This window comes from Geotrypetes seraphini, chromosome 1 (assembly GCF_902459505.1).
Source record: "Geotrypetes seraphini chromosome 1, aGeoSer1.1, whole genome shotgun sequence".
In the NCBI taxonomy this organism is placed as follows: domain Eukaryota; kingdom Metazoa; phylum Chordata; class Amphibia; order Gymnophiona; family Dermophiidae; genus Geotrypetes; species Geotrypetes seraphini.
In genome coordinates, this window is record NC_047084.1 from 28,916,158 (window position 1) to 28,928,309 (window position 12,152).

At 39.9% G+C, this 12,152-nt stretch overlaps 1 protein-coding gene across 1 annotated transcript in view; it reads right to left on the bottom strand.

Moving 5' to 3' along the window:
• Window positions 1-12,152, bottom strand: part of POC5 (POC5 centriolar protein) — a 201,582-nt gene that overhangs the window by 27,701 nt on the left and 161,729 nt on the right. Inside the window, exons 10-11 of the mRNA XM_033929309.1 lie at window positions 6,895-7,025; window positions 3,918-4,025 (exon numbers count right to left, since the gene is read on the bottom strand). Coding sequence (XP_033785200.1) covers window positions 3,918-4,025; window positions 6,895-7,025 — 239 coding nt within the window. The remainder of the gene's footprint in view (window positions 1-3,917; window positions 4,026-6,894; window positions 7,026-12,152) is intronic.

The window sequence follows — 12,152 nt, forward strand, 5'->3', positions numbered from 1 at the left end:
TGTTCTAAATAAATTTTATCCCCTCTCCCTCCCCCCACCCTTCTATTACTTTTCATTCATACATTACTTATTGTATAATATATTATAACATATTATGTAGAAATTATTTTCCTTACCCCCCCTCTATGTGTGTCATAAAAAAGATCCTGAAAAGAAGAAAAGAAGAAGAAAAATCCTACTATTTATTCATTACAGTATTTTGTCAATGGCCCCCATATTTTTATAAATTTAGTATATGTCCCCCTTTGTATTGCTATTGTTCTTTCCATTTTAAATATATGACATATTGTATTCCACCAAAATGTATAATTTAGGTTGTTATAATTTTTCCAGTTGTTAGTTATATGCTGAATGGCAACCCCTGTCATAATTAATAAAAGCTTGTTATTTTCTGGTGATATTTGACTTTTTTTTCTCATCATCATTCCAAATAATATTGTATCATATGATATTGCAATATGATTTTCCATCAATTTATTAATTTGTGGCCAAATTGAATTCCAAAAAATTTTAATATAGGGACAATGATACAATAAATGATCTAATGTCCCTGGTTCTAGATTACAGTGCCAGCATTTATTGGACTTAGAACTGTCTAATTTTTGCAAACGTGTAGGGGTCCAAAAAGCTCTATGTAATAAAAAGAACCAAGTTTGTCTCATAGATGCTGACACTGTACATCCCATTCTCCAAGACCAAATTAGTGGCCATTGAGATGCATTAATCTGATGTCCAATCTCAATGCTCCAAATATCTCTTAGACCATTTTTTGGTTTTTTATTCAAATATCCAGATATTAATTTATACCACAATGCGGCTTGATGTCCTAGGAAGTCTGCTTGAAAACATAAGAACTTTAAACTATATTGATTATTTAATGTTTTCCATTCAGGGAACCCAACCTGAATGGCCTGCTTCAATTGCAACCATTTAAAACTTTGTGTTTTATTAAGACCAAATCTATGTTGCAATTGTGAAAAATCCAGCAATTTACCTTCTGAAATAACATCGTCTAGAGATCTAATGCCTGCAATAATCCAGTTCTTCCAAAGGATTTGAGCTCCGCCTATTTTGATCTTGGAGTTTATCCATATAGATTGATTAGTTGATTTGTTTATTGGGATAGGTGTTAATTTATCAATAAACCTCAAAGTTTTCCAAGTATCCATTAATATTTTATTTTCTCTGTATCTTCTAGGTATGTTAATACTTGGTAGATGAACTAAATTTAGGGGAAACATAAGGCGCCATTCTAAATATAACCAATCCGGTGCATTATCCATAAGTTCTGGGAGGATCCAATACATACCCTGACGTAGAATATAGGCTTGATGGTACCTATAGAAATTTGGAAAATTTACCCCTCCCTCCTTAATTGATTTTTGCAAAGTTACTAAAGCTATTCTAGGTGTTTTACCAAGCCAAAGAAATTTTATTAAATTTTATTGTTTCACTTTTCAACCTTTCTGTAGCTATGTATTCAAGGCTCACAAGCCCACCCTTGCCCCCTCGATTACAGGGACATGTATAGAAAAAGAATAAGTAAATGTGTTTAATGGGGAACAACAGCTGGGGACAACAGAGAGTTGTCTGTTCTTGGGCTTGTTCTTTTTACCATTTTTATAAATGATATTGCTGAAGGGTTGTCAGGTAAGATTTGCCTCTTTGCGGATGATACGAAAATCTGCACTAGAGTAGACATGCTGGATGATGTGAATAACATGAAGAATGACCTGGCGAAGCTTGAAGAATGGTCTGAAATTTGGCAGCTAAAATTTAATGCTAAGAAATGCAAGGTCATGCATTTGGGCTGCAAAAACCCAAGGGAACAGTACAGAAAGCTAGAAGGATGCTAGGTTGCATAGGGAGAGGTATGGCTAGTAGGAAAAAGGAGGTATTGATGCCCTGTATAAGACTTTTGTGAGACCTCATTTAGAATATTGTGTAGAATTCTGGAGGCCGCACCTTCAAAACGATATAAAAAGGATGTAGTCGGTCCAAAGGAAGGCCACTAAAATGGTATGTGGTCTTCATCATAAGGCATATGGGGACAGACTTAAAGATCTCAATCTGTATACTTTGGAGGAAAGGTGGGAGAGGGGAGGTATGATAGAGACGTTTAAATTCCAAAATTTAACTATAAAATATTACTCACCAGAGATGGGTTACACTCCCCCGATAACTAATTCACAAACCAGTGGAGAAAAAGCCTCAAAAATTTCAATGCAGCAAAAAACAACTATCACTGGCAAAAAACTCCACCACCACTGAAATGTAATTATCAAAAGGGTAATATACCCATCACTGTGCACAGAAAAAGCTTGGGAGCATGGTCTGAAATGCCATGCTGTGCTGGTAGAAAATCGGCAATTGAATGACAGTTCTGTGTATACATGTTTGCCTAATGATCCTTCTGATGACATTTTTGCAATGCTTTTGGAGATTTTGAATGAAGGAAGGAAGGTGTTTTTTTTTATCAAACCGGAGTATCAATTTTTGACACATCAGATGTTTAAGGTACCGGTTATATATTTTTTGCCCAAAGTGCATAAGGACATGTACCATCCCCCGGGTCATCCTATTGTATCTGCTTGAGGGTCTATGCTTGAACGGGTGTGCAAATACATTGATACATTTTTAGCTCCAATGGTCCTTGAGATTCCTTCCTATTCAGGATACTATTCATTTTTTGCAATGTCTTGAGATCAGCAGAACATTGCCTCTGTGACGTTTATGGTCTCCCTTGATGTGCGCTCCCCATACACCTGCATTCCGCAGGATGAAGCATTGGCAGTTGTGGAAGAAATTCTTAATAATAGAGTTCGCCCTCATGTGGTGCCAATGGAATTTTTGTTAAAATTGACTAGGGTTGCTATGTCCTGGAATTATTTCATTTTTGATGGGAAATTTTATCAAAAACGTATGGGAATTGCTATGGGGGGAGTTCACTCTGTCAATTGCCAATTTGTTTATGGCTGTTTTTGAACAACGATGGATTTATTCATCAAGTTTTTTTGCCCATGTTCGAATGTGGAAGCGGTTTATTGATGATATCTTCTTTTTATGGGATTTTACCAAGGCGGAATTAGACGCATTTTGGGGTTTTTTGAACAGCTGTCATCCTTCCATCCAGTTTGACATTAAAATTAACAGCTTGGAGTTGTCATTTTTGGATGTAAAGATTTATTTGGAGGGAGATAGGTTTTCCACATCAGTATTTTTGAAACTTTCTGACCGGAATACATTTTTGGAATATACCAGCATGCACCTGGCTGGGTTAAAAAACAATTTGCCTGTATCTCAGTTTTTTCGGTATAGACGGATCTGCAGTTCGACGGAACAATTTTTGAGACAAGCAGAACCTCTTAAACAGCGTTATAGAGACAGGGGTTATCCACATAGAGTAATACAGAAATCCTGGCATAGGGCCAGGTTCAGTCCAAGGGAACAATTGTTGCAATATCACACACAAGCTTCAGATGACAAAGTTATTCCGTGTATTCTGAAGTTTTCTACAATGGCACAAAGTTTAGGCAGAAAGATCAGGAACATCTGGCCTATGATAGTCGCATGTTTTCATGACAATTCAATTTAATCATAAATTTATGATGAGTGTAAGTACTGGGCAGACTGAATGGTCATTCAGATCTTTATCTGCCGTCATTTACTATGTAGAAACTGAGCACAGTGGTCTGATAAAACTTAATCCTAAAATATTCAAATGTCTTGATTGTATATAGATCTGGCTACACACCCTCACAATATGGTGGTAAATATGGATGATTTAGAGGTAGAAGCAGGTTTAAACAGGGATCATAGCCTTGAAGCCCCCCAAAAGTCAACCTTTTCAAAGTAATAATAAATGGTTCTTATAAATTAAAGAAATTGTAATAGAAAACCATTAATATAATAATTACCATGTGTTGAGCTGATGTATTACTTGATCCTGTAAATGGAGCAGAGGCTAAAGACATTAGTTCTGCTTTAGACTCCGAAGTTGTTGGAGGGCAAAATGAAGAAGGTAACTGAAAATGAAACACATTAAAGAAAATGTGAATTTCTTATCTTATTTGATAAAATAGCATAGCCCTTCACTAGTACTTTAGGTTAGCAGTGTATGAAACAGCTCCAGAACTTAGGCTACATTGTGGAATCCTTATGAATGCTATCAATATAATTTGGTAGGTTGACCCCTAGCAATAAAACCATGAGACTGCTGCAAGAGTAGAAAAGACTGGCTCCTACCATTTCGCTTGTATAGAGACAACTGAGGAATTGGAGGACAGTTCAGAAGGATGGGAGGCAGAGCAAAAGAATGCTAATAAAAAAGCACTACAAGAATTTTTGCAAGAAGGGATTGACTAATCACACGTTCAAGAATGGAGTGTCTATTGGGAGGTGTACTATGGGCAGGCATCAGGGGGGGCTTAGATCTGGACATCCTGCAGGGATAACCAAGCTTTCCCAGGACTGTCCTAGATGGAACTTAGCTGCCCGCAGTTAGACCTGTTTTAGCTGCATCTAAGTGCCCCAAAGGTGCCCAAACTGAAGGAATGACCACTGGAGGGATTAAGGCATGATCCCCCTTGCGTCCCCCAGTGGTCCCCGACACCCCTCCAACCACCAAAAGATGGGGAGGGGGAAACGGTACTTTGAGGGTTTACCATCAGATGTTAGGGGATGTCAAGGGGATCTGGGGATATTAGAAGGATGTTGGGGGGGAATATTGGGTAGGGGGGTCTAGGGTTATTGGGGGATGTTGGGGGGTGTCAGGGGAAGGGGTGTTGGGCCTTGATGGCTCTCTTTGGAGGTGTTCTGGAGGGGATGTGCATCCAGAAAAACAGAGAAGGCTGGATCACCCATCTTTTTTTGTTAAATTTAGCATATGAAATGCCAATCTGGTATTATTTGAAGTATGTCTTTGAGCAACAAAATCCGTTTGGTGCATTCCGACCATATAAGGGAGAGCCTTGGCTAGTCTTAGAGCCAATAACTTAGCCAGGAGTTTTCCATCTACATTGATTAAAGAAATAGGCCTGTAGTTTGAAACCAACATGGGATCTTTATTTGGCTTCGGCAAAACAATAGTTAATGATTCTGCCATAGTACCTGATATACAACCCTGAATCAGTTGTGAATCATATAAATTTAGAAGATGAGGTAAAAGTGTAATTTGAAATGATTTGAAGTGTGTGTTTAAATCAAGGGCAATGTGTTTGTTTCCATTAGTCATAAATATTAGTATCAAGAATTGCAAAGGAATGATAGGAATTAGGGTTAAGGATTCTTAGAAGCAGGTTTTGAAATTTTTACTTTTTTGCCTTTGTCTCTGTTGCTGTGATGGATACACATTGCCATTTATATACTTCAGGAAGTCCATACTTTCTATCAGCAGAAGCCAAGGAATTTTGGGCTTGGGACAAATAAATCAGCTGGTTTTATCCTCTAGATTTAATACCATTATTTGCATACCTGTTTGCACACAGTTGTTGCATCAGTTTCCCTCACAGGAGTCTTGGTAATTATTCAATGAGACTATGTTATGGAGATTGGAAGATTAGGTTTACACCTTCGATAATCTTCTTTCTGTTAGTCCCTGAGGATTCCATACACTAGGTGTTCAATCCCAACCCGCAGTCCGGGTATTGCAAAAATCCACCTCTTTTCTGAACACATGCACCACCCCCTTAGGCTGAGTAGTTCAGTCTCAAAGCCAAGCACATACCTATAAATCTGTGCTGTGTTCTTTGACTGAAAAAGTGCCTGGCCTTCGACTTCTCTGCTGACGCTATCAAGTCCAACCGAGGCTGACCCCAGCATTGCTCAATCAGGTGGAATGCCTTCTGCGAGAGTGACTACTCTCCCGTATCCAGTATCTGTCTGCTGAGGAAATCTGTCTAAACATTGTCGACGCCGGCCACATGGGCCGGAGAGAGCGACAGAAGATGAGCTTCCGCCCAACAAAACAGCATGCAAGCTTCTTGGCCCAAGGGAGCGCTTGGGCCTGATGATTTATGCATGGCACCATCTGGTGGTGTTGGAGATGACTTGAACCGCTTTTCCTTCCAGAAGGGGCTGGAGAGTAAGTACCCCCAACCAAATCACCAGAAGCTCCAGACGATTGATCGACCAGTGTTGCTGACAATAAGTCCACATCCCCTGAATGGACTGTTCCCTGCAGTGAGCACCCCAACCCAACAGGCTGGCATCTTGTCATGATGGTCATCAATTCTGAAATCCGAAGAAGCCTGCCCTGATGGAGAGCATCCCCCTGAAGCCACCAGCTTTGGCTGCTGCGAGCTGGCTCCATCCAAGGGACTGGCATCTGAAGCGAATGATGCTGCAGAGACCACCGAGATAGAAGGGACTTCTGTAATGGGCACATCTGTGTTCGGGCCCAGGGAACTGCCTCCAAAGAAGCCACCATGGACCCCAGAACCTGAAGATAAAGCCAGGTGGTGGGAGCTGGGCAGTCCAGAAGAGCTCTGATCTGCTGCTGAAGTTTCTCAAATCTTAAACGAAAAAATAAGAAACAGAAACAGAGCAACAGTAAAAGACTTCTGCTTGGACTGCTTGAAGAAATTGAAACTAGGCCCTAAAGGGGTGGAGCATGTGTTAAGAAAAGATGTGGATTTCTGTAGCACCCGGGACTGCGGGTTGGGATTGAATACCTAGTGTATGGACTCCGGAAGGGACGTAACAGAACTGAGGTTTACAACGTACAGAAGACATTGTTACTTTAAGAAAAATTTTAGTCAAATGGCAAAAAAACATTAATGAACTTGGCTTTATATAATCAACCTTAAAAACTGTGTTTACAAGAAACAAAATAGAAAAAAAAAAAAACAACCCAACTTTTTGCAGTACTAATTTAATTTATACTACAATACTTACAAACGGTTCTGAATTAATAACTGGAATTTGTTGAGTGGGAGCATCAGAGTTTAAAGGAACAGAAGTGGTTGGTTGTGGCTGGAAAGGAGCTGAGGAACTTGGACCAGATTCTTTCCTTCTATGTAAATGATCTAAATAAAGAGAGAAACATTGGTTTAAGAAAAAAGAACATGCCAAGCTACTTCAACCATAAGAAAATACTATTACCAGGACCTCATATTTTCCATGCTTTTGGGGGGCCTGACCCATGCCACAGAATTGACCAATCCCTGCAGAGTAGCTGCAAAATTTAAAGGTTCAGGATAATGTAGAAGTGACAGCTTAGGAGTGTTTCTCTTGTTGAATCATGCTGGTCCCAGCTTGATGCAAGAAGGACAGTGGCAGCATTGTGTCATGAGCTGCATTGTCTTGCTTTGTTGCTTAGGGCCGTAGTATAGTGTTTTAAACCAATAGGACATTATTGTTACATGGTTTAAATCTCTCCAAGCAACAGAAAAGGATGAGGCTTAAGATACTGTGCTGCCACTGAACCTCTTTCCTATCACCATGATCATAAGAGGATTAAAGAAACCATGATCATAGTGTGATGAGAAAACCAAGTTATTACCTTGGCTTACCTTAAGTGGTATAAGTTTCACAAATTCAACATTTATTTGATATACCATGTATCAATTAAATAGCTAAGTGGTTTACAAAGTAAAAGGGTCAATTAAAAAAAATCTGTTCTCTCATGGGAAGTGATAGAGATGAAAACAGTAGTGGAATTCAAAACACGCATGGGATAAACACAAAGGATTCCTATTCGGAAATAGAATGGAAGATAAACAAACTTAGTGGTGCTTAGATGGCAACTACAGTAATTTGGAAATAAGATCAGACCTTTATAGTCTGTGCCCTGATTATGGCTAAACCAATCTGTATGGGGTGCAGTGGGACTTAAATGGCAACTCCAATAGTTGGTGAATAGGACAAGTGCCAGGCAGATTTCTACAATCTATGCTGCAAGAATGGCAAGGACAGATCAAGAATGCATATAATATACCACATCATACCAAATGCTATGAGTATATCTTGCTGGACAGAGTAGATGGACCATGCAGGTCTGTATCTGCCATCATCTACTATGCTATTGTTACTTTGTAGCAAGTGTCCTTCATGACAGCAGGATATCAGTCTTATATCAAGGGTGACATCATCCAATAGACCTGTTTGGAGGCCACAGAGCAGATAAAAATATAGATATCCCTTGATGCAATGTTAAGCGAAACAGATTCTCTGTCAGGAGGTTATTTTTTTTTTTGGGGGGGGAGCAACTTGCTCAAAAGAAGATACGTATGGCATTGTGTTGCTTAATTCAGCATTTACAAATTTAGTAATTGTTTGATGAGTCTTTGATACAACAGGACAGTTATGCACTAAACTATGCAATGACAAGCAGCTTTCATATTCAAACTGAAAGACAGACTTATTTTCAGAATGATTAGTTTCAAATTAATTTTGTGAAGTTTTTTGACCAGTGATGGCATAATTTACGCCCCATTAATAAGATAATAAAATAAAATGCTGTGCTTCTTCATCAGCGCAGCATTTTATTGCTGCGCTGATGAAGAAGCATTTTATTAACAGGGCATGAGAAACCGCATGGAAAGTCAATATTCTGTTTAAAATGCAGTAGTACTTTGTTGTGCTGTTTTGTGTGGGGTGTGTGACAAATTGGTTGCCTATTTCTTTTTTTTGTATCAATAAATTTTTATTGAAAAAGTTTTTAATCTATGTCCCCTTACAATCCAAAACCAATATATACAAAGTAATGAACAATAAAATAGAAAATGATCCCCTCCTATCCCAACCCCCCCACAACAGGCAGAAGTGCAAAGTACCAAAAGGGGGAAAACTGTTCAACTATCTACAGAGATCATATAAGAGTAGATTCTATGAACAATGATTCTGCCACCACAACCCTGTTTCAATGATTCAAAAGCAAGTCCAATTGAGTCCATATTTCCTGAGTAGAATTGTACCGACTATAATGTTTGTATGTCAACTTCTCCAGCTCTGCCAAATGGTGTAATTTATAAAACCAATCCTGAAGCGTGGGACCACAGGATTGCTTCCACTTGGTGGCGATTACATATTTGGCAGCAGCCAGGCACTATCAGCAACCAAAATGGTTGAAGTTTCCCACAAGACCACCAAATATGGAAAAAGGTTCCCTCTGTTCTGTAAACAGTGCCAACATACATCTGTGACGATACCAGGAAACACCGTGCCCCTCTGCCAATGATGGAGCTCTGATCACCAAATGTCTAGATAAGTGTGAACTTGCAACCCCATCTTCCTCAGATGAGCCGCTACTACCACCAACAACTTGGTGAAGGTCCGGGGTACTGTCACCAGCCCAAAGGGAAGGGGTGAAAACTGATAATGCTGATCCAGCACATGAAACTGCAGAAACTTGAGGTGAGCCGGAATGTGTAAATACATCTCTGTAAGATTCAGGGACCCCGGAGCCACTGCTGCAATGACCGACTGCACAGTCTCCATCCAGAACCGAGGAATCTTGAGAGCCTCATTCATGTGCTGCAGATCCAGAATAGGTCTCCAATCTTCTGATCCTTTCTTTGGAACATAGTAGATGACGGCAGATAAAGACCCGAATGGTCCATCCAGTCTGCCTAACCTGATTCAATTAATTTTTTTTTTTTCCCAATTCTTTATTCATTTTTTCATCTTACATCAAGTGTACAATATTACATCAACTGAATTATATACATCACTTGAAATTCTTTTCTATTATCATCTTCAATACATAAATTAAGCCCCTCCCCTCCCTTTCCACAAATATTGTAAATCAAACATATCATACATGTGATATATTCAAAAATATTGATTAAAACAATAATATAACTATATATCCCCCCTTTCCCATTATTATAATTATAATTTTAGTATAAAAAGGTGTCTAATCATTACAATATGTTATCAATGGCCCCCAAATCTTTTTAAAATTATTATAATTCCCTTTTTGTATAGCAATTATTCTTTCCATTTTCTATATATGGCACAACGAATTCCACCAGAAGGTGAAATTAAGTCTGGTGTAATTTTTCCAATTTCTGGTGATATGTTGAATGGCAACTCCTGTCATTATTAATAAAAGTTTATTATTGCTAGATGAAATTTGACTTTTTATTCTCATGGATGTCCCAAATAGAATTGTATCATATGATAGAGCTACATGGTTTTCTAATAAACAATTAATTTGAGACCAAATTGATTTCCAAAAGGCCATGATACAGGGTTCAAAAATATATTAATTGATCTAGAGTCCCTGCTTCCAGATTTTTTTTTTAATTTTTTCTTCTTAGCTATTTCTGGGCAAGAATCCAAAGCTCTACCCGGTACTGTGCTTGGGTTCCAACTGATAAAATCTCTGTTAAAACCTACTCCAGCCCATCTACACCCTCCCAGCCATTGAAGCCCTCCCCAGCCCATCCTCCACCAAACGGCCATATACAGAGACAGACCGATAAAGTATACAGAGTATCTGCCTGAGCTCGGCTCTATAGCTCGAATATCCAGCAAGCGCTGAACAGTAGCCTGGACTCTGCACACTTTGTCTAGTCTCCCGGCAGAAGTCACGAAACAATCTGGCAGGGGTTGGACAAATTCCAGTTTGTAGCCTGACTGAATAATTTCCAAAACCCACTGGTCTACTGTAATGCGCAATCAGGCAGGTAGAAACTCCGAGAGCCAACCCCCTTTCCTCAGAGGAGCACTCGACTCCCTGGTGTGTCTTTCGGACAGGTCAGGTAGGATGGGCAGTGGCAGCTGGGAATGCCTGTAGCTCGCATACCGACCCTGGGAACACTGTGAAAACCTCTGCGACAAGGAAGAAATATATTGCCTGGAGTCACGAAAATTCTGGCAGGAGCCACATATAGTAGAACACCCAGAACCCTTGAATCTTGCTCTACTATCCGGCAGGGTCTTCGGGTGATGGTCCATTACTGAATCCATGAAATCATTCAGACCCTTACCAAACAATAACTGCCCCTTAAAAGGTAGCTGAGCCAAAGTTGCCTTGGAGGTGGAATCACCAGCTCACTGCCGAACTCAAAGTATTTGATGTGCCGAAACAGAATATGCTGATACCTTTGCCATCACTTTCAAAAGTTCATATGAGGCATCTGCCATATAATCCATCCCAGCCATCAGAAGCTGAGGAGGAGGCTCCACCGCATCAGTCTCCAGCATACGTAGCCAAGAGAGACACGCGTGTGCCACAAAGGATGTCACTACAGCAGCTTTAATGCCTAAATTAGCCGTTTCAAAAACTTTCCGGAGAACCACATCCACCCGACAGTCCTGCATATCTTTCAACACAACTCCCCCATCACTGGGAAGAGAGTTGCGCCAAGTCACCTGAGCCACCAGGGAATCCACCTTGGGCTGTCCCAAAAGCTGCTGACATTCCTGCACAGTGGATACAAGCAGGACATGGCTCTAGCATTCCTCAAAGGACCTTCTGGAGAGTCAAACTGCTCAGAGACTATAAAACTCATATCTGGATGCTAGGAAAAGTTTGCAGATTGTGAGCACAAACTACAAAGCCAGGGAGAAGTAGAAGAAGTGGAAGGAGCGGCCAAGCTCAATTCCTGTAAAGATTCAGCAATAACATAGTAACATACATAGTAGATGACGGCAGATAAAGACCCTAATGGTCCATCCAGTCTGCCCAACCTGATTCAATTTAAATTTTTTTTTTAATTTAATTTTTTTTAATTTTTCTTCTTAGCTATTTCTGGGCAAGAATCCAAAGCTTTACCCGGTACTGTGCTTGGGTTCCAACTGCCAAAATCTCTGTTAAGACTTACTCCAGCCCATCTACACCCTCCCAGCCATTGAAGCCCTCCCCTGCCCATCCTCCACCAAACGGCCATACACAGACACAGACCGTGCAAGTCTGCCCAGTAACTGGCCTAGTTCAATATTTAATATTATTTTCTGATTCTAAATCTTCTGTGTTCATCCCACGCTTCTTTGAACTCAGTCACAGTTTTACTCTCCACCACCTCTCTCGGGAGCGCATTCCAGGCATCCACTACCCTCTCCGTAAAGTAGAATTTCCTAACATTGCCCCTGAATCTACCACCCCTCAACCTCAAATTATGTCCTCTGGTTTTACCATTTTCCTTTCTCTGGAAAAAATTTTGTTCTACGTTAATACCCTTCAAGTATTTGAACGTCTGAATCAT